Raw genomic sequence first — 22252 nt, forward strand, 5'->3', positions numbered from 1 at the left:
TAACATCCCAACAAATGTTGTTCGTATTTCCGCTGTAGGCCCCATTTTGCCCCCCTCAGCTGCTGTATGTCTGTCTCTCTGTCACATATATTTATGCAATAAAAGTATATTTCATCCCAGTATCGTTACCACATCGCTTCACACAGTTTTATGCATAACATTGCTGAGTTATGTCCTGCACAATTTTACATATACCATCAAAGGCAGACATTTTAAAGCTTTTCCCCTGCTTGTGGCACTGTCTGTCACCTGTACAGCTACAGTCAAATATTTCCATTGTTGTAAAAAGCATTCCTGTTTCACTGAATATCTACGAAAATTGATTGATTTATCGGTGGATTTTGGTGTATGATATCGCAGGTAATACGTGCCTGGCTTTATTTGCTTAATATAAACCATTTCCATGGAGCCAGATATACAGTCTGGCATGTGTAAGCACCTACACATTTGTAAACCCTCCCCTGTGTCTGTATAGCCACATATAGCGTTATATAGCATCATACACCTGTTCCTAATACCTCCTGTGGTGTCCTACCTTCCTACGTACAGCCTAGCAGCACCAAACCCACACTCCATCCCCATACCCTCCTGGTGTGAGTGTGTGTGTGTGTGTGTCTGTATGTGTGTGTGGCCGGATAATTCATCTTTATTTTTGTTTCATTCTTGTGTGGTTTACTTGAAGTCTGTTTACTTCCAATTACTGCACATGGCCCTTTTTCTGTTCGTTATTCTGTTGGAGTATTCAGTTAGGGCAGGTCGAGTGTGCTGTTGGCTTATGTCGTGTTTACACTGATGATGTTTTTCATCTGGGTTGATGGCTACGTGGTCTGGGTCAGCTGGGTTGATGGCTACGTGGTCTGGGTCAGCTGGGTTGATGGCTACGTGGTCTGGGTCAGCTGGGTTGATGGCTACGTGGTCTGGGTCAGCTGGGTTGATGGCTACGTGGTCTAGGGTCTGGGACAGCTGGTTGCGTGGTCTAAGTCATCCAGGTCTGTGGCTTCGTGGTCTGGGTCAGCTGGGTCGATAACCACCTAGTCTGGGTCATGTAGGTCGATGGCAGTGTGGCCTGGGTCAACTGGATCGTTTACGTTAGCGCTTGGAGGCTGGTTCCCTCTCGTTCTGTTCGTGATCGTGTTCAGGTGACTCGGTTTGTGGATCTCGAGGGATTTTGCCTCCCTTAGTTCCTGATTTGGGTCGTCCGCGTCGTGACTAAAGCGACTGTGTGGTGTCACGTATCGTCTTCCATAAGCCAGCCAGGAAGAAAGTGGCATATGTATATCTCATATCTCTAGATTATATTGTTTTTCATTTTTCATGATAGTGTAAAGAGAGTCTTAGAAAATTAGACATAAGATCAGATCTAAATGTCTTTTAAGTCACTGTGGAGGCAACCTGGCCCTCAGTAACCATATCTCTGTAGCCTCTGTAGCAGTAAGTGACGCATGAAAGTTAACCAGAATCAGCTGTCGTCATGGAGATCTTCCCCGTAAGATGTGTTTAGCAAGTTGGTAGAAAATGTTCACGTATTAATTGGTAGTGATGAAGGCTCCTGCCAGTTTTATGTAGCCTGTTTTAAGTCTTTTGAAGATTTTGTTTCTTCTTATATTTTTGTGTTAGACTCATTTGTGTGGATAACATTAATAGTACAGCTTCTATTCATGCATTTTTTTTTATTTCATTCTTTATTTCTATTGTCTTAAACTCATTGTACGATATGATTTTTCTTGTGAGGTGAGGCACAGCGTTGGCTGTCGGATGGATTACATATTATCATTTTTACTTGAATGTCTTTCGTTGTATTTTACTACAGTCGTGTAGGGGAGTTACGACCTGGCAAATATCCCCTTAAAGTCGTTTAGGTTCGAAGGTTGTTATGTAGAGGAGGTTTTGATCCTTTTGTATGCAATTTGATCAGTTATAGAGAGCTCTTCTCTGGTCACCACACGCGATATGGTTTTTGTGTATCGTTCCAGGAGCGCAATAAACCCGTAGAATTCAGACAGATAAAACGATGTTGGGTTTTGTAACTTCAGTCCTGGTTTTTCTGTCAAAACCAGGAATCCATAGTGCGCTTTTAACTAAGGTTTTTTTTTTAGGGAGTCTAGATATATTTGAGCGTTCAGTGTGTATATAGTTTTTTTTTTTTTTGCGCGCGTGATGGTTGGTGTCCATATCTGAGTAGAATTGCGTCTCTCTCTCTCTCTCTCTCTCTCTCTCTCTCTCTCTCTCTCTCTCTCTCTCTCTCTCTCTCTCTCGGGGGGAGTGAGGCTTTGGAGAGCTCTTCTCCAAACTTGAACACGTAATTCGTTGCTGAACTCAGTTCGTCTAAGACCCGTTCGAATAGGATCTACGAGTTTTTTTTTTCCTCTCTTTCCTAAATTCCAAAAAGCTTTTCTTATTTTGAAGCACTTTCGTCCATTTACTCTGGAATGGTATTGCATTGGGTAAGTCTTTTCCCATTAGTTGGAAGGGAAGTGTTATGCCCTTTTTTCCGCTGCTCTGGGGTATCAGGTTATTGATGTTAATTGTTATACGGTTTGAAGATGGTTGAGTGATGAGGTTTTTATTTAGGGAAGGGAGAAGTTTTATGAAAATTGAAGTTATATTTATTCCTCCTGGTGCTTTACCCATGGGGATGTGTGTGTGTGTGAGTGGAGTAGAATTATTTTAAGGACAGTAAAAGATTCATATTTTCTTAAGAATGTAAATAGTTTTGTAGTTTTTTGTTGTCTGGATTATTTCTTTTATTGTATACTGAGGATAATGTTCAATGTGTTTTTTTTCCCACATTTCTTTCTTTTTTCTTTGTCTCATCATGTGTGAGGCGCAAGGGCTATTGCATATCCTATTGTCCACCATGTACCTGGGCGCGGTGGTGTAGAATCGCTGTCGAATTTTTTTTTTTAAAAGGATTTTGCTGCAGCGTTTACTGCGATGGTCGCTTGTGTCAGCGGGTTATCTGGGTCTGCGGTTTGTCCAGCAACTTCTCTTGATCTAGATGTTTTACGTTGTTGATGTATATGTATTAAGATGTAGGTGATTCCCATTTGGGTGAGGAGGTTGAGGTATTCTGGTGGTTACTGGATAAGGAAATGTATCATTTGGGGTCTCTTGCCACGCCTAGTATCGTCCTAGTTTAGTGTTTGAAGCGGAGTGGAACCAGGGACGATGTCTCGCTTAGAGTTGTAGTTAGCATGATGGCACAAACTGGGTTGTTAGGTACGGTAGTAAAACTGAAATGTACCAATTTATATTAGTGGAGGGCTGGATGCCTCCCTCCCCGAACAGCCCTTGCACACCCATCCCGCCCTCCCCTTTATACACCCGCTGGTGTTTTCTTGTCGTCGCTGGATGCCTCACCCAATCCCACCCTCACTCTTAGCCAGATTTCCTCACACAGACTGACTGGTGAGTGTAGACTAGTACCTCACTCCCTCTGCCTCACACCCAGCCTGTTCTCCCACGGATCTCTCAGTTGTGTGCTGTACCCTATCGCTGTTTTCCTTTCTTTTTTCCTTTCTCTCTCTCTCTCTTTCTACCCCACTGAACCACTCCCTAGCCCTGCCCTAGACCACCAGACCCCGCCATTGTATGTGTGTGTGTGTGTGTGTGTGTGTGTGTGTGTGTGTGTGTGTAGACGGCTATTTCTATCCTCACACGGATGGCTGTCAACGTTAGCATCTCTTGAACCAAATCCTCAGCTCACGACACCCTCACCTCGTCCTCCCTACCTCGCCCGCCGCGACGTTGCCTTACCGCGCCACACCCTCACGCCGGCCTCTCCCACCTCCCACAGACCTGCCGGTGTGCGTGGACGGACCGCAGACGGTGACGGTGGCGGAGGGGCAGGACGTGCGGTTGACGTGCCGTGTGGACGCCAAGCCAGACGACGACCTCCGCTTCACCTGGTACTTCAACAACACCCTCGACACCGTGGAGGTCGAGCGGCACCGCGTCCAGGTCCGACCAGGTCACAGCTTCCTCGACTACACCCCCAGGTACTGTGCTCCGTCCGCCGAGAGCTGTACTCCTGCAGCTCTCGTCGCCCCTTTTGCCTATGAACCCCAACCCTGAGCACTGTATCCATACAACACATACTGTACCTCACTCTACTGTATCTGTTACTCTCAGTTACTACAGCCTACCCTTATGTACTGAACCCCATGAACTGTAACTGTATCCAAGGAATACCCAAACACCAGAATGAATGACTTTATCCGCTTGTTCTGTATCCTTCCATCGAAGAATTATGACTGCAGTGATACATGCTGTACCACATGTCCATGACATAATCATTACAGCCGGATACAGCACTCATTCACTTGTGCTGTACCCCAGCCCTTGCCTCGCTCGCCCCTTGTACTGTACAATCCAGGGGTTGTGTACCATTTTTCCTGGATGTTCTTCCCCAGTTCTCCCAGGTACTGTAACACACCGTCATCGCTGAGCTACGTAATGTACCCCACCCACAGAAGGCCAGATTGCACCACCTGTAATGGGTGAACGTCTAACACAACTTGAGGATAAGAGACCAGAGTCTCCGATGATAAAAGTCGTAAAATGACTTATTAAGAAAGATGAAAAAAAAAAGATTAAAGAGGAAGCTGAAAATTCGAGAGCCGGGTCCAAGTAAATGTCCGTGGGAGGTATTTCTGAGGAACCAGTGAAAGTAGTTCTTCCTGGAGGGACACACAGGTCACTGCCGACAGCAACGCTTCCACAGTGCCACAGCATCGATGGACGCAACCAAGTGACCCCTAGTTGATGCGCCCAGCATCATGTGTCTTCATGATCAGTGGAAGTCTCTCTCTCTCTCTCTCTCTCTCTCTCTCTCTCTCTCTCTGAGACAATAGTACATCAGCATATTGATGAATAGATGACGAGACTAGTCTGGAAAGAAAAGGCCATTCAGGCTCCTCTAACCTTTGGAATCGGGTGACATTCCACACTTGACGCAGTTACTATATGGAATTCAGGAGGACTCTTATGTCAACTCCAGATCTCCCTTGGCCCTCAAGGCTGTGGTCACAAGGAAGTTAAACCCGGATATCATAGTCCATACGAAGAGCAGCAAGTCCATTTTGATTAGGGTCTAGTCTGCTTATGACGTAATTGTTGGAAAACTGACGTTTCCTCAATCTGCAAATAAAGAATGTCTCATGATAACTAAAGTATACAAGAGAATGAGGTGAAAAAAAAAGGAAATCACTGTCAACTAAGGAAGATGACTAGACCAGCTCTTCATAGTACGTAACCGTCTTAGTCCAGATGTAGAACTGGATACAACTTTACCCTCCACATAAGAAAACAAGGATGAGTGAAGGAATACTGGAGGAGAAATTGGCTGGGTATGCAGAGGGGGAAAAAAAGTCAGTAATTACCTTTAAAGACACCTGGCTAATGCCACAGCTCCTGAACATGGATATAGTGGTTGTAACAAATGAAGATCTCGATATAATAAATCAACCGCGTCATGTCATTTTTGCGTAATTACGTGTGATCTATCGGGCGGGAGACTGCTCAAAAGCTCTGAGAGGAATTAGGTATCTTTCATCTTAGAATGCATTATGGATTCCCATCAGCTGGTAAAGTGGAAGCTCAGATAAAGAGATCTTAAACGTGAAATGATCAGGTGATATCAGGTAACAGTTGATTTGGGGAGGTAAATTACTTGTCACATGCCACTCTCTCTCTCTCTCTCTCTCTCTCTCTCTCTCTCTATATATATATATATATATATATATATATATTTATATATATATATATATATATATATATATATATATATATATATATATATATATATATATATATCTATCTATCTCTTTCTCTCTCTCTCTCTCTCATTTGCTGATTGTGTCTTTCGTCAAAATTCACTCTTCATCTTCCCTCCTCATTTCAAAGCCTTATCTGAGAGTACAGAATAATATCAGTCTACTCCTTATGATGAGTGTGAAGACCCCTCCACAGTTCTACAGTTTTTACGTGCAAAGTTCTCTCCTTCATAGCCTTTAAAAACACCTCGTATTCTTCTCTGTGTTCTTTTGTTCTCGCTTGATCATACCCTGCGCGAAAATCTTTTGATCATTTCCGTTTGTCTTACATTAGTAGTTTCTCTTCTTTTTTCTGCAGCTTTGATGATTACTTCGGTAAAGGGAATCATCATATTATATATCAGGCAAAATTTTGCTGGCAAACCTTCAGCGTCTTTGCAAGATTTCCTCCACTGTTCTCAAATATGGCCGTCAGTACACCAAGAAGACCTCTTTCCTTATTTTCTGACATGGACAGATCTTCAGTTTAACTGTTCGTCGTGTATCCCAGTTTACCCAAATAAGATCTCAACGGTATTTTACCGGGCTTTTCTCTTACTTAATCTGGTAAGGGAACGTCCATGCCATCTCTGCTGCCTGCTGTTCACTAGTCGTGGTAATCACTCACCATTGCCATTGGAAACTGTTTCAAACCTTCGTGTTCTCTGAACCTGAAGCGCACTGAGACGCCGTGTTGCGGGTTCAGTGATCACCTTCGGACAGGTTCTTGATGCTTCGCGAACCTGTTCGTTTACTATAAACTCATCACCATTGACAGTTTCCACATGATAAAGATTTGTCCATGTAACCCAATTTCACGCCAGTGTTGTGCTTTTACCCATCAAACTGTGGAGGACATGACCAAATCATTGGTATATGTAAGGGAATATAAGTTCAAATGTAGATTGGTCGTCTTGTACTTTTTCATTCATTTTCTACAAGGTGGACGATTTCGTAATTCTCCACACTTATATTTACCTTCACGATCATCCCTCAGAAAGCTTGCCGTTGGAACAAGGTAATTAGACAATGTGTGAACTCTTGGGTTAAGTGGAGTTATGATTATTCATCATAGAATGTTATTCACTGGAAGGGCGGAGGAGGAGGAAGGTCTCCAGGAAGGTCCAAGATGACACAGTGATCAAGACGGGTCAAAAGAAGAAGGATATACGAGACAGAAAATGGTCTCCAGTGAACCTTTTTAATGCTGGCTGTCTTGCAACCTCACGATTCATGATTAATGTGTTGTGGCCCAAATTATCTCAACACACTTCTTGCTGAAGATGCAAATCAAGAGTAAACAGTTGGTAAATAGATAACCCTAACAGGATCCCGACCTGCAAAGGTGAAATGTTGTGATCGTCTTATTGGCTTCAAGATGCAAGTGATCCGGGTCACGGATGAAATGCAGTTGCTGCGTCGTCCCAGATGTGATAACAAGTGGGAGGAACCCTTTGTGGAATAATGACTTCCCTGTGATTTGATCAAAGGTCATCTCTGAGACTACCTAAGTCCATCTGCGTGAGGTTTGGTGAATTTAACCTGACTGGATTAATACTTTATACACCTGAGACGAGTTCATATAATCTGAGGAGTTACGAAAACTTATTTGACGTACGGGAACTGGACCAACAAATAGTTTAAGCCCAGCCAGTAAGGGTTATCTAATACGAAACCCAGCCAGCAAGGGTCATCCAATACGTTACAATACGTTAGGGTTGTATGTTCTCCTAGATACTGTAGCCAATCCTCAGGTTCTGTTATCCTCTTATTTACGTGCTGTACCATCACGCTACAGTACTGTATCGTGTACTGGGTGCTTCAACCAATTACTCTGGTACTGAACTCGTCTATCTCTGTATAGAGACTCCAGTATCGTATTACACCTTCCAGTATGGAACCTGATACACTGCCAGATGCTGTAGCTATCTCCAGTGTCTCTCTTCCGCGTCCATAGATTTTGTATTTCACTCTCAGGTACAGCACCGCATCCCATAACCACCGAAATCTCTCACTCTACGGAGTCCTATACACCTCACCGAAGCGCTGCAACCCCACTTCCAGACACTGTAACCTCTTCCACCTCAATTTGTTCTTGGTATCAGGTTTCCCAGGGGTCTTTGCTACTCTCAGGCGTGACACCCAAAGTTGAGCATACTACATCTAGTTTCAGCACCTCTTTCCCAGGTACTGTAACTCACTATAGCTACTCTTTCTTTCTTTCCGTTTGGTACCGTATCCTTCTCTGTCATTAGGCTCTCCTCCTAGCCACCTGCACCAGCTGCCCCACTTTCTCAGTCTGTACTGTACTTTATGTCACTGTATGTCCTCATGTCTGTTATCTAGATCTGACTTCCTTCCTCTTACATTCCTCAAACAATCCTTCTAGTTGATTCTGTCTGTAGCTTCCATATGCATCTTTGTCAATCGTCGTACTTTATCCTCATCATACGTATCATTACTTGCAATGCGTCTGCGAAAGTCATCCCTCTGGGTAGAGTGGATTCCTCCGACTCTCTGTAAACTTCTCTCCTCTCTGTTCAGTGGGCTGGAGATTATTATTGATGGCCCTTGAAGGATTAAGTATCAACGGGTGTGCGCTCTCAAAATTCTTCCACCTTAACATTACGACTTTTGTCACAGCTTGATTTTGTAAAGGTCATGTTGGATAAAGTGTAAGTATTCTTTATAGTACAAATAACATAAAAGTTTTCTCGTCCATTGGTGCATAAAAGATTTGTGTTCAGTAATCAGATAACGTGTTCCCAGATGTATTTATCAGTATCTGTTCATCAAAGTTCTCCAACTTATTTGATCATAACGATTTTTTTTATTCAGTTAGCGAGGGAGATGATTTACTTAGAAACTTGGCTAATGTTATTAACTACCGTTGGTAAACTACCAAACTACTGGTCGTAAACCTTCCTGGCTGGTTGCAGGTCGTCACGTGATTACGGAAGCCTCGCCTGCTGGGCTACCAACACTGTGGGCACCCAAGCTGATCCCTGCCAGTTCACCGTTATTGAAGCAGGTCAGTTGTGTTACTCAGCAGCCTCTGTTGACAGTCCCAGTCTCTGGTGCGGCTAGGTGGAGAGGGAAGGATAAAGTCGATCTGTTGCTCCCTCTGTCAATGCCTGGGTAAGGAGGGAGGATGAGCCAAAGAAGGGAGGATAAGTCGGTGTGTTGCACCCTCTATTTTATGCTTGGGTGAGAAGGGAGGATGAGTTAGATAACCAATCGACCTTCGTTATAGCTAGGTTAAAAAAGAAGGGATAAGTCAGCCAGTCACTCGTACTCCTATCATGGCAAAGTTAAGATCCAGTATCAAACTTAGGTCGAAGGTGGAGGGCAGTATTGTCACCCCTCAAGAAAGGTAAGTGTGAGGTAGTTAGTCAATCTGGGGAGGAAAAAAACGTCACCAAGTATAAGGAGTGGCGGGCGGACTGACTAACCGTAACTTCTTTTTTCTCATCTTTCCTCATTCCCACACTCTCTTGCGTTCACCTTATGTAGGAAATTTTGAGGAGACGATGACGTGACGTGATGTGGCGGTGACGTGATGAATCTCTAGTGTGGATCAGCCTTTACACGAACAGTGTACCCTCACCCACCCCCACTGACACCATATCCACCCACTTCACGCCCACACTACGATCTGGTCTCCAGTTATCAGTCCTTCTCATGACCTTATCTTCGTAATAGTGATCTCTCCAACCACCCACACTGTGCCACCTCCACCTCACGCCCACTCTGTGCCACAGGACCCCCGGAGCACGTGGAGGACTGCGAACTGGTGAACCACACCGGGGGAAGACTCGAGGTTCGCTGTTCCCCTGGGAGTGACGGCGGACTGCCCCAGTGGTTCGTGGGGAAGGTGTACGACGCTGCCACCCACTCCCTGCTGGTCACCATTAAGGAGACGGTGCCCAGGTTCCAGGTGGGCGGACTGACCCCGGGACGAGACTACTTCATCACTATCACCGCCGTCAACATCAAGGGCACCAGCGAACCTCAGGAGATTGACGCCGTTCGTCTCAAGGTGATTAATCGTCTGTGTTGGCAGTTAATCTTTCCATTAATGGTCTAATTTACCTCAGCGCGTCACCCGGGTGTATGATTGAGCTTTATAATCAGTGAGGCAAATATCCCGAGTGTTGATCCTCGTAAAAACTCTTCGGTGGCTTCGACAACCCCCGGAAAATGATGAGATGCCGAACGTCGCCATTATTTTTCAACGAGTGATGAGTCAATAGACGCATCAGCTGCTGGCGGACAGTTCTGGCCACATCAACCCTTTCATTAGTGGGAAAAAACCTGAACTTTTCTGCCAGATGACTGTGATGTATTCACTTTACTCTCGTGTTACTCACAGCGGACAGATAGGTGATAAAGAGAGCGGCTAGGACAGGCAGACGAGAGCAAGATAGGTGAAAATATAGAAAGATTGGGGACGAAAGAGGAACTCAAGGGAGGGAGAACGAAGACAAAAAGTAGGAGAGTGGGAGAAAAGGAACGAATCAAGATGTAGGGCAGGCTCTCCTACCTCGTGTCCACAGACAGGTAGAGGAGCTGGGTCACACCCAGAGATTCTCTGCCACTTCTACGTTGTGTCTTTACTTTTTACAGTAGTTTACCCCCACACGCCCACAGCACGTCCACGCCTCATCATTCATACACCCACAACAACTACTGATACCCTCATCCACAGATCCACATTAACAACACACGCGCTTGACCCACACATCCACATTGCTTACACATTCCCTCAGCCACTTATCCACTCCCGGAAAATATTCTCCTACACGCACACACACACCCACCCCATCTCTGCCCTCCCTTCCGCACGTCTACACACCCTGTTTATACACTCCTTCACCCATACATCCACACCACCTATACATCCCTTCACCCTGACATGCCCCCAGCCGCGCATCCACACCACGAACACACCCCCTGACCCGCATATCCACACTAACATTCAAGACTATATAAATACAAGTGAGTGAACTAGATAACAAGAGCACATCCAAACAGCAAGAATAACGAGTAAAAATATTGAAAAATTCAAGTAACTTAACAAGTTTAGGATCTGTGGTGATTAAAAAGCTTTAATGTTTTAAATGAATAAACTTCTGAACTGCAATTAATAAGAAGCCTCGGGTTTGCAATTAACAACAAAAGCGTAGAAATTACAGGTAATACATTACTTGTGAGGAGGCCGGCTCTCGGCTAATCTGTTTGCGTCAAGTTCAAGCTTTATCATTAAGCTTAATCATCAAGCTTAAGTAATGTGTGTAGGTAGGCAAGCTGGACGTAATGTTCAACGCCAGACTTGATGTATTGAGATGAACATATCCACGTTGGCGGCTCCCAGGACAGCCTTCCGTTGCTTCAGAATTTCATGGGATCGAGGGAAAATAAGCAGTTAAGCAGTAACTCAATCAAGGAGACCTGCTCCTTGCGCTAATGTGCGTTCTCTGTGTGTGATGATATAGACTTGTTATATATGGTAAGATGGGACGTGCTCTTGAGTTTTGACATGGATCTGCCTCCTTAGTAAAAATGAACTATTCCATTTTCTAGAATGAGCCACCTCCGTGTGTGCTATCATAGGCCTAAGCTATGTACTAATATGTGTACTAACATAAACCCTGAGTTGCATATCGGGACCATAATTACACCGAGCAATGGGCCAGCCCTGAAGGCTGTTAAATGAACAGCCTCGTCTCCTCCCAACCATTGTCAAACATCATCAGTCAGTAATTAGCAGACTGCACACTAACCACCCAACTTGCTTTTCGTTTAAAGAATCAATATCCTCTTTTTTATAAACACCACGTTTTTTTTTTTTTTTTTTTTTTTTATACTTTGTCGCTGTCTCCCGCGTTTGCGAGGTAGCGCAAGGAAACAGACGAAAGAAATGGCCCCCCCCCCCCATACACATGTACATACACACGTCCACACACGCAAATATACATACCTACACAGCTTTCCATGGTTTACCCCAGACGCTTCACATGCCTTGCTTCAATCCACTGACAGCACGTCAACCCCTGTATACCACATGACTCCAATTCACTCTATTTCTTGCCCTCCTTTCACCCTCCTGCATGTTCAGGCCCCGATCACACAAAATCTTTTTCACTCCATCTTTCCACCTCCAATTTGGTCTCCCTCTTCTCCTCGTTCCCTCCACCTCCGACACATATATCCTCTTGGTCAATCTCTCCTCACTCATTCTCTCCATGTGCCCAAACCATTTCAAAACACCCTCTTCTGCTCTCTCAACCACGCTCTTTTTATTTCCACACATCTCTCTTACCCTTACGTTACTTACTCGCTCAAACCACCTCACACCACACATTGTCCTCAAACATCTCATTTCCAGCACATCCATCCTCCTGCGCACATCTCTATCCATAGCCCACGCCTCGCAACCATACAGCATTGTTGGTACCACTATTCCCTCAAACATACCCATTTTTGCTTTCCGAGATAATGTTCTCGACTTCCACACATTTTTCAAGGCTCCCAAAATTTTCGCCCCCTCCCCCACCCTATGATCCACTTCCGCTTCCATGGTTCCATCCGCTGACAGATCCACTCCCAGATATCTAAAACACTTCACTTCCTCCAGTTTTTCTCCATTCAAACTCACCTCCCAATTGACTTGACCCTCACCCCTACTGTACCTAATAACCTTGCTCTTATTCACATTTACTCTCAACTTTCTTCTTCCACACACTTTACCAAACTCAGTCACCAGCTTCTGCAGTTTCTCACATGAATCAGCCACCAGCGCTGTATCATCAGCGAACAACAATTGACTCACTTCCCAAGCTCTCTCATCCCCAACAGACTTCATACTTGCCCCTCTTTCCAGGACTCTTGCATTTACCTCCTTTACAACCCCATCCATAAACAAATTAAACAACCATGGAGACATCACACACCCCTGCCGCAAACCTACATTCACTGAGAACCAATCACTTTCCTCTCTTCCTACACGTACACATGCCTTACATCCTCGATAAAAACTTTTCACTGCTTCTAACAACTTGCCTCCCACACCATATATTCTTAATACCTTCCACAGAGCATCTCTATCAACTCTATCATATGCCTTCTCCAGATCCATAAATGCTACATACAAATCCCTTTGCTTTTCTAAGTATTTCTCACATACATTCTTCAAAGCAAACACCTGATCCACACATCCTCTACCACTTCTGAAACCGCACTGCTCTTCCCCAATCTGATGCTCTGTACATGCCTTCACCCTCTCAATCAATACCCTCCCATATAATTTACCAGGAATACTCAACAAACTTATACCTCTGTAATTTGAGCACTCACTCTTATCCCCTTTGCCTTTGTACAATGGCACTATGCACGCATTCCGCCAATCCTCAGGCACCTCACCATGAGTCATACATACATTAAATAACCTTACCAACCAGTCAACAATACAGTCACCCCCTTTCTTAATAAATTCCACTGCAATACCATCCAAACCTGCTGCCTTGCCGGCTTTCATCTTCCGCAAAGCTTTTACTACCTCTTCTCTGTTTACCAAATCATTTTCCCTAACCCTCTCACTTTGCACACCACCTCGACCAAAACACCCTATATCTGCCACTCTGTCATCAGACACATTCAACAAACCTTCAAAATACTCATTCCATCTCCTTCTCACATCACCGCTACTTGTTATCACCTCCCCATTTACGCCCTTCACTGAAGTTCCCATTTGCTCCCTTGTCTTACGCACCCTATTTACCTCCTTCCAGAACATCTTTTTATTCTCCCTAAAATTTACTGATAGTCTCTCACCCCAACTCTCATTTGCCCTTTTTTTCACCTCTTGCACCTTTCTCTTGACCTCCTGTCTCTTTCTTTTATACTTCTCCCACTCAATTGCATTTTTTCCCTGCAAAAATCGTCCAAATGCCTCTCTCTTCTCTTTCACTAATACTCTTACTTCTTCATCCCACCACACACTACCCTTTCTAAACAGCCCACCTCCCACTCTTCTCATGCCACAAGCATCTTTTGCGCAATCCATCACTGATTCCCTAAATACATCCCATTCCTCCCCGACTCCCCTTACTTCCATTGTTCTCACCTTTTTCCATTCTGTACACAGTCTCTCCTGGTACTTCCCCACACAGGTCTCCTTCCCAAGCTCACTTACTCTCACCACCTTCTTCACCCCAACATTCACTCCTCTTTTCTGAAAACCCATACTAATCTTCACCTTAGCCTCCACAAGATAATGATCAGACATCCCTCCAGTTGCACCTCTCAGCACATTAACATCCAAAAGTCTCTCTTTCGCACGCCTGTCAATTAACACGTAATCCAATAACGCTCTCTGGCCATCTCTCCTACTTACATAAGTATACTTATGTATATCTCGCTTTTTAAACCAGGTATTCCCAATCATCAGTCCTTTTTCAGCACATAAATCTACAAGCTCTTCACCATTTCCATTTACAACACTGAACACCCCATGCATACCAATTATTCCCTCAACTGCCACATTACTCACCTTTGCATTCAAATCACCCATCACTATAACCCGGTCTCGTGCATCAAAACCGCTAACACACTCATTTAGCTGCTCCCAAAACACTTGCCTCTCATGATCTTTCTTCTCATGCCCAGGTGCATATGCACCAATAATCACCCACCTCTCTCCATCAACTTTCAATTTTACCCATATTAATCGAGAATTTACTTTCTTACATTCTATCACATACTCCCACAACTCCTGTTTCAGGAGTATTGCTACTCCTTCCCTTGCTCTTGTCCTCTCACTAACCCCTGACTTCACTCCCCAGACATTTCCAAACCACTCTTCCCCTTTACCCTTGAGCTTCGTTTCACTCAGAGCCAAAACATCCAGGTTCCTTTCCTCAAACATACTACCTATCTCTCCTTTTTTCACATCTTGGTTACATCCACACACATTTAGGCACCCCACTCTGAGCCTTCGAGGAGGATGATCACTCCCCGCGTGACTCCTTCTTCTGTTTCCCATTTTAGAAAGTTAATACAAGGAGGGGAGGATTTCCGGCCCCCCGCTCCCGTTTAGTTATAGTTATAAACCACGTTTATAACTATTATTATATTTTTTTTATAAACACCGCGTTTATAACTATTATTATCATATTTTTTATTGTAATCATTTACTATCAGTTATTATTCTTCTTCTTCCTCTTCTTCTTCTTCTTGTTTTTGTTCTTCTTCTTCTTCTTCTTCTTATTATTATTATTATTATTATTATTATTATTATAATTATCATTATCATTATTGACTATTATTCATTATACACATAGACCAATAAACTTTCCTTCAGCTAATCAGACTGTCTAAAATCTTACAATATCCAGTTTTCCTAAACTATACGCACTGTCATACACCCTCAAGACTTAAAACTCCATTCCTGTACACTCCCGTACACCTTCAAGATTTGCAGATTCTCACACATGCGCGCACACATATATACACACACCTGATATATCTAATCTAAGTCTCATACACTCTCATATATACACACACCTGATATATCTAATTTAAGTCTCATACACTCTCATATATCCTCGTAGATGGGGAGTGTCATACACGTCATCACATACTCACGAGGCTGGCTGGTAGACCTCCCTCCCTCCCTGACTCCACACATATCCTCTCATGATATACAGTCTCCCTCACCGGTAAGTACCGGCAGGTGGCGGAGAAGCGGATGGGCGAGGTGACGTCACGGCGTGTGTCGCCCCTGGTGGGCGTGTTCCTGGGTCTGGTGGGCGGGTTCATCGGCCTCCTCCTCCTGGGCGTCTCCCTCACCCTCGTCCGCTCATACAGGTACGTCCACACACCTGGAGAGCTGACATATATACAGGTACGTCCACACACCTGGAGAGCTCACATATAGAGGTACGTCACACACCTGACAAGCTCACATATGCAGGTACGTCAGACTTCTGCAGTACCCATGTAAACACACACATACACACACACACACACACACACACACACACACACACACACACACACACACACACACCTGGCTCAGACAAGTGTGTGTGTGTTTTTTTCAAGATTTTGAATCAGTATAATGACGTAGTCAGTGAAAAAAGATTTCGATGGACATAAAAGTAGAACAAGCAGAGGATGTAACGTGAAGTTAAGCAAGAAGCCTAATGAAAAAGATGTGAAGAAGAACTTTTCTAGTGTAAGAGCGATGGATGAAGCATATAAAATGAAGACAGGGTAAGTGCATATAGAATGCAGAAATTTTAAAAGTCGTATGATAGCAGAGAATGTTTAAGATACATATATTTGTATCGTCAGTGTGTGTTGATGATGTGCTTCTGTAACTCCAAGAAAAAAACATTTACGGAACAAAGTCACAGACATCAGTAAAGTGGTCGGTAGACGCCCACAGCCCGATTTCTCTCCCCAGATGTAGATGCCTGCGACCGGAGGAAGGGAGTGGGGTTGGGGCCGTGGTTGGGGGCGTGGGTCTGTCCTCGCCCACCACCAAGGCCGGCATCGCCACGCCCTTGCAGCGCCAACAGGGAGACGTCCACGCCGGCCCCGATGTTCTTATCTCTGCAAATTGTGAGTGGCACCTTTCCACACTCAGGCAGTGGGAAATAATCATTGCAGCCATCTGCTCCTCCTCCTCCTCCTCCTCCTCCTCTTCCTCTTCTATCTCGTATATTTCACCTTCCATCTCTGATCTTTGTTGACTCCCATGTTCCGACGATCTCCCAAGAACTCTCTCCCTGTTTCCGGACGAGATGTGATAATCCGTGGTGTACTACACTCTCCGGAGGCTATGACCCAGCCCTTATAGCATAACCTTCCAACGTACTCGCGCTGGTTGATAGTAGTCGGAGGTGGACAGGGTTTACGCTCCCGGTGCATTCGAATCCGATGCCCAGAGAGGCAGGGAGATTTAATATCATTGCGGCCGCTGTTTTGTAGTGAGGTGTCTGCGTGTTGTCCAGGTCGATAAGATTTGGGCTCGTGAGGCACGCGTCTGGTGGATGCTTCCCATAGTTTTTGTGTGGAGACTGGCCGGCTTGACCGTTTAGATATACCTCCCTCTCTCTCTTCGAACAGCAGAGCTGAGCACTCATTTTTTTTTCTTTAGTCTCTTTTCCTATAAACCTTTTTTGCCTCTGAGGTTGATGTACAGACACCTGAAGCTCTCTTGTCCTTTTCTTTATTATTTATCTTTGACTTAAGTTTCCTTTCACGTGAGATAGCTATGGCTTGACAATGTTTACCCATGCCATGTCGGGTCACATATATAGATAAAAAATTAAGTGCGGTAGACACACTGTGGATTACCACAACGCAAGACAGGGAGATGTGGTATGCTTGTGGTACACTCTTCACTCGCACACAGTGTAGGAGAGAGGTAGGTGTGTTAGGCTTCTGATGAATTCTGGCTCAACACACACAGAAGCAGGTGTGTGTGTTAGGCTCCAGACTCACACTGAGTTGACACATACGACAACAGACGACAACAGAAGACCTGTTGACCTACTACCAGGATTTCAGGATCTCTTCGTCTCTCGCTCGTTGGTGGTAGTTTAATGAGAAACATTTCTAATCCCCACGAGAGGTCATAACATTTGTCTTATCAGTAGGCGGCTTACTCCAATATTCAGAGGTCGCTGACCCTGACCTTTGCCCCTTAACATTTCTGCACCGCTCGTACCACTTACCCTCCAGCTTTGTTCTGCATTGAGATTAAGCCTTCAGGTTTATCTTATCAGTCATAGTACCCATTTACCCCTTCTTTTCTTCATGATTACAAGCACAGAGTTCTAACAACCCTACCTGAGTCTATCAGGAAACTATACTCACTTGGATCCCTCTTCTGTTCCTTCTTTTTGAGAATTAATTGAAGTAATGTCACTCATTAACTGCTGATTTTCCCAACGTTAATGGTTACCAGTCAGTTACACGTGATGGCGGGACTTGACGTCAGGATAGCCATCATGTAACACGACCAGAGCGGAAGGTGACTCTCACTCCCCACAGCAGACCGGGCTCTGCCCACGACTTCCACGCCAAGGGCGCGCGTGGTGAACAGCTACTGTGGCAGCGACGGCGACGGTGGGGGAAGCCACGGCGAAGGCAGCGGCGATGATACCCAGGCCAGGTCGCTCTCCGCCCTATGGACAAATCGCATGTCCTCCTCCGTCTGAGGTGAGTGTGTGTGGAAAGAACGGAATGACAGGATGGAGGAGTTCAGGAGGCGTGAGGGACCGTAGCGAAAGGACCGGTGTGTGTGTGTGTGTGTGTGTTGGAGGGAGGGACCATGGTCGCAACACTAGTGTGAACGAGTAAGTAAGATGTATCAGTGACCAAAGTCCAACACCCAGTGTGAAGACCTCATACAAGGGGACTCGTGTGATGGGTCACGTGCAGAACTAGTACAAGGGACTAGTGTATGGAACCTGCATGCCAACACTTTGGTCAATGATCGTTGTGGGAATCAGAGGTGGATTTAGTATGAAGGTCACTAAGGTGGTGGCTCACTGTGAGGAAATGGTGCAGAGAGCTAAAGTGAGACAGACGAAATTCTTAATGAGTTGAAAGTCTAGAGCGAAAGAGGAAGTGCAGTGGTGTACATAAATGTTAAGGACTACTTTACACACACACACACACACACACACACACACACACACACACACACACACACACACACACACACTCACACACATACACACACATGCACACACGCACACACACGGTGTAGTAAAACTTACAGACAGATCTCTAAATAAGTAGAACTTTCATATTAATATTACAGCTGGAGTTTATGATATAGATTTAGCTATCATTATCAACTGTTAGACTTCACTGTTGCTAATATAGAGCCATTCGAGAGCACAGGGAGGAAACCCATCTAAGCCACATTACTTTTTACATTTTCTTCCAGTGTCAGGCACTAAGGGACCGTGAGCCTGGCATAGGCCATCTAGACACGAGACCGTACCTACAGGACGCGAATGAACCATACGAACCACCGCTCCACGCCCAACCAAAGCCCGTACAGCCTCTGTTCCAAGACCCAACCACAGCTTTATGAACCACTGCCTCAAGATAATGAACCTGACTGAACCAGTACACTAACATCCCACACCAATCCAGTGAGAACCACTTCGCCAACACCCCGCGGTCTAGGACGCTGAGCAGATATCTTATGGGGCCATTTGCACGTCATTACTGCTTGCAAGGCAAGGTAGTCTCACCCTGCCTCTGATGACTGTATGAAACAGTCACCTCTTGTGATGTCCTCTGCTCCAACATCACTACATAAGCAGGAGGCTACCGTTCTGCCATGTAGGTGCGTCTTAAAGTTGAAAATCAGTTCAGAAGAAATTTTTTTTTGAAGCCGCACCATAAGAAGCATTCTTAATACTATTCTGAAATAGGAGATAACTCAACTCAACTGAGAAAAACGTCGCTATGGAAACTCAAAGACCACACCATGTGTCAGGAGTGAGGTCAAGCGAACAGTTTAACGTTATTATCGACACGTTATGACCTTACGATGACCAGCTCTGGTTGGGGTGCTAAGAGTAGTCAATCATTCGTGTCACAGACATCGGAGAGAGAAACTATTCCAGCAACTACAGCTACCAACATCAAAATACATGATTAGTGAGTTTGGTCATAATGGATCTCTGTCTGCTAAGTTGTAGGAGGATACAGACACGAGTAAGAGAAACCAAGATCGTATATAAGACGGAAAATTAAAGTAAATGATGATTGAGAGGAACGTCTTTACTGAGTCTTATTGATAACTAACTCTAATAAGTCAGACTGATAGAATATTTGATTCTTTAAGTGTTTATTCCTGTGCTCACATCATCTTGAAGGAGTCTGTCTGCTAGATCTGTACATTAATGTAAAGGAGGAATTTCTGACGAGTGTTCAGCGGAACCGAGAGAAACTCGCAGCTCAAGAGTGAGACCTCAGAAGTGCTGTGGTCGTCCAGTGATCAACAAGAAGAGGGAAAGTCGACACGACGCTTAGCAAATACAGTTCACAACAGTAGAACTGTTATCAACTCGGATTTAATGTTATTTTCTGCTATTTTTCTGGATTTGTGGCTGAGTGACAGCGTTACTTAACAAGTATATACTGAGTATGTACCACAGTCATTGCTCAGTCTGTAAGTCTGTCTCTGCTGGACCGTCAGACTGATCAGGTAGTGCAGGATACGTCATGTGTTTGGAGGGAAAGAAGATGATGATGGAGAAGAAGAAGAGGAAGAAGAATAAGAAGAGCGAAAGAAAACAAAAAGGAATATAAGAAAAGAGGATGAACAAGGATCCGGCCGACCTGCTCAAGCTTCCAAAGCTTTAGATATGAAACAATCCTAATGAAATCACTGCATCTATAGATGCTATCTCTGATTCGATGTACTAAAACTAACGTTAACTCATCTGAAGACGAATAAAGAACCCACGTCAACTGACGGAACGCTGTTTCAGTGCAGGTCCGGTGCCCCACCGCAACCCAGTCACATAAAATGTACAGAACTGATTCTGTTCCGACACGTCTTGTCCTCAAGTCATGAACCGATCAAGACTTAATCAGACCTGTATCTCACGTACACTTTCCACGGACTTGATCCCGTACGTTAACGAGAGTGTACGTGGTCTTTGCATTATCTCGACCACCTGGAGGATGATGTCAAATTTTTCATTTTTCGAGTGGTGGTCATGATTTGACTCGGGCGGCTTTAAATGACCCTGGCAGTTGATAGGCCAAAAGCCCAGATATCCAACGAACCAAATCATCCAACCAAACAACCCATCCTGAGTGTGCGGCTTGCGATACCTGGAGTCCGAGATGACCACCATGTTACCTCCTCAAGGAGGAAATGGATATTTCCAATGGCCGAAGCCTGGCCACTCAGGGTACCGTGCCATCCGGAGCCACGGCTGAAGCATGGGCTGGTGTGGTGGTTATCAGCCAGAAATGTTTCTGGCCACGTAGCCTCCGTGAAGGAGGCGAAAACTGCATTCTGGTGACCCGTGCCCCTAAACATATCATAGCCTGTCCTCCGCAAGACTTTTAACACTGCAGAGGGGCCTGTTCTCGTACATTCCGGGGAGGCAGCTGTGTCCCAGTGCCCCGGGGACAGAAGTGGATCTGATGCGGTTGTTACTGATGCCAGAAGCAAGTGTTTTTTCGCGCTTATACATGGGTCCTGGCCGGGGACCCACCCACCAGTCACAATGTCCCCTGCAAAGGCTCCCCAGTCTATTTATGTTTTAACCTATTCTCTTCTAAGTCTAAGGCTGTGACCAAACAGGCTACTGTACCAATGTGTGAAGAGTAAAAATTCCGCTGTAATTCATGTATTTCATCCCCATCCCCATAATACTATTTTGTGACACAGCCCCCCAAGAATGGTGCAAATTGCATACAAAAGATACATCACTTAATCAAAGGTTGAACCAAACGCACAAACCTTACCTTCCTGTGGAAATTTAACCTAAACTTCCCTCGGGAGCAAACAGATGGTGGTTGTCTTGTTCATACGACTGTCAAACTTCATTCAATTTCATTCACGTATACTTCATATTGGGGAGTCTACAATTTTTTTTTCTACTTGTTCTCCTGATGTAACATGTGTTAAACAGACATGGGATACAGCATATCACAGGTAACATATTTTCAACATGTATCTTTCAACATGTCTCAAAAGAATAGATATATGTACAGGGAGTTTTATGTGTGAATAAAATGTTGCCAGAAGTATGTATGTGTCAAAATACCAGGATGTAATAAAACAGATGACTGTAAGTGTAGTTTTATTATATACATATTCAGTATATCCATCCATCCATGTCAAGACTAGGACAGTGAAATGACAGGGAAACGTGTGGAAGGAAGCCTAGTGAACACCGAAGATGAAGACCGCTGTTAAAGCTACGAGTGCATCCTTCCGTGGGAAAGTTCTCTTATAACAACACTTGCAGAGTAAGTTTAGTTACAACTGAACGTTATTTTCCCATAACCTTATTGGCTATGCTTAGTCTATACCATAATAACTAATATTTTTCCCCTCTATTTCTCATGTTTTCTTTTGTTTTCACAGACACACTGTTTTATTCAACAAAAATATCGGACGATGCCAGATATAACTTCAAATCAAAGACACCAACTTAATGTCTACACCAAAATTGTTGTGAAATATAAAATGTTTTCGCACTGCAAGATTTCATATTGATTGTTGTTTAACTTGAATATTTTTATTCGCTATACTGTGCTACAAATGGAGACGGAAAGTTGCCATAATTTTATAAAAGTATCTATATTCCATGGATTAAACTGAGCTCTTAGACCTGCACTGCATCAAGTTACCAACAGAATGTCTGTATGTACAGCTGAAC

At 44.4% G+C, this 22252-nt stretch overlaps 1 protein-coding gene across 6 annotated transcripts in view; it reads left to right on the forward strand.

The window, feature by feature from the left end:
- LOC139754219 (neural cell adhesion molecule 1-like) overlaps positions 1-21656 on the forward strand; it is a 265506-nt gene extending 243850 nt beyond the window's left edge. For 5 of the 6 annotated variants that reach the window (XM_071671497.1, XM_071671498.1, XM_071671496.1 and 2 more), the window contains exons 11-17: positions 3797-3998; positions 8753-8844; positions 9575-9852; positions 15547-15680; positions 16282-16439; positions 17877-18044; positions 18781-21656. In XM_071671497.1, the coding sequence (XP_071527598.1) occupies positions 3797-3998; positions 8753-8844; positions 9575-9852; positions 15547-15680; positions 16282-16439; positions 17877-18043 (1031 nt within the window). In that variant the 3' untranslated portion in view covers position 18044; positions 18781-21656. The remainder of the gene's footprint in view (positions 1-3796; positions 3999-8752; positions 8845-9574; positions 9853-15546; positions 15681-16281; positions 16440-17876; positions 18045-18780) is intronic. The other variant, XM_071671501.1, reaches the window with a different exon arrangement.
- Positions 21657-22252: the final 596 nt, after the last annotated feature.

Source organism: Panulirus ornatus, chromosome 16 (assembly GCF_036320965.1).
Source record: "Panulirus ornatus isolate Po-2019 chromosome 16, ASM3632096v1, whole genome shotgun sequence".
In the NCBI taxonomy this organism is placed as follows: Eukaryota; Metazoa; Arthropoda; class Malacostraca; order Decapoda; family Palinuridae; genus Panulirus; species Panulirus ornatus.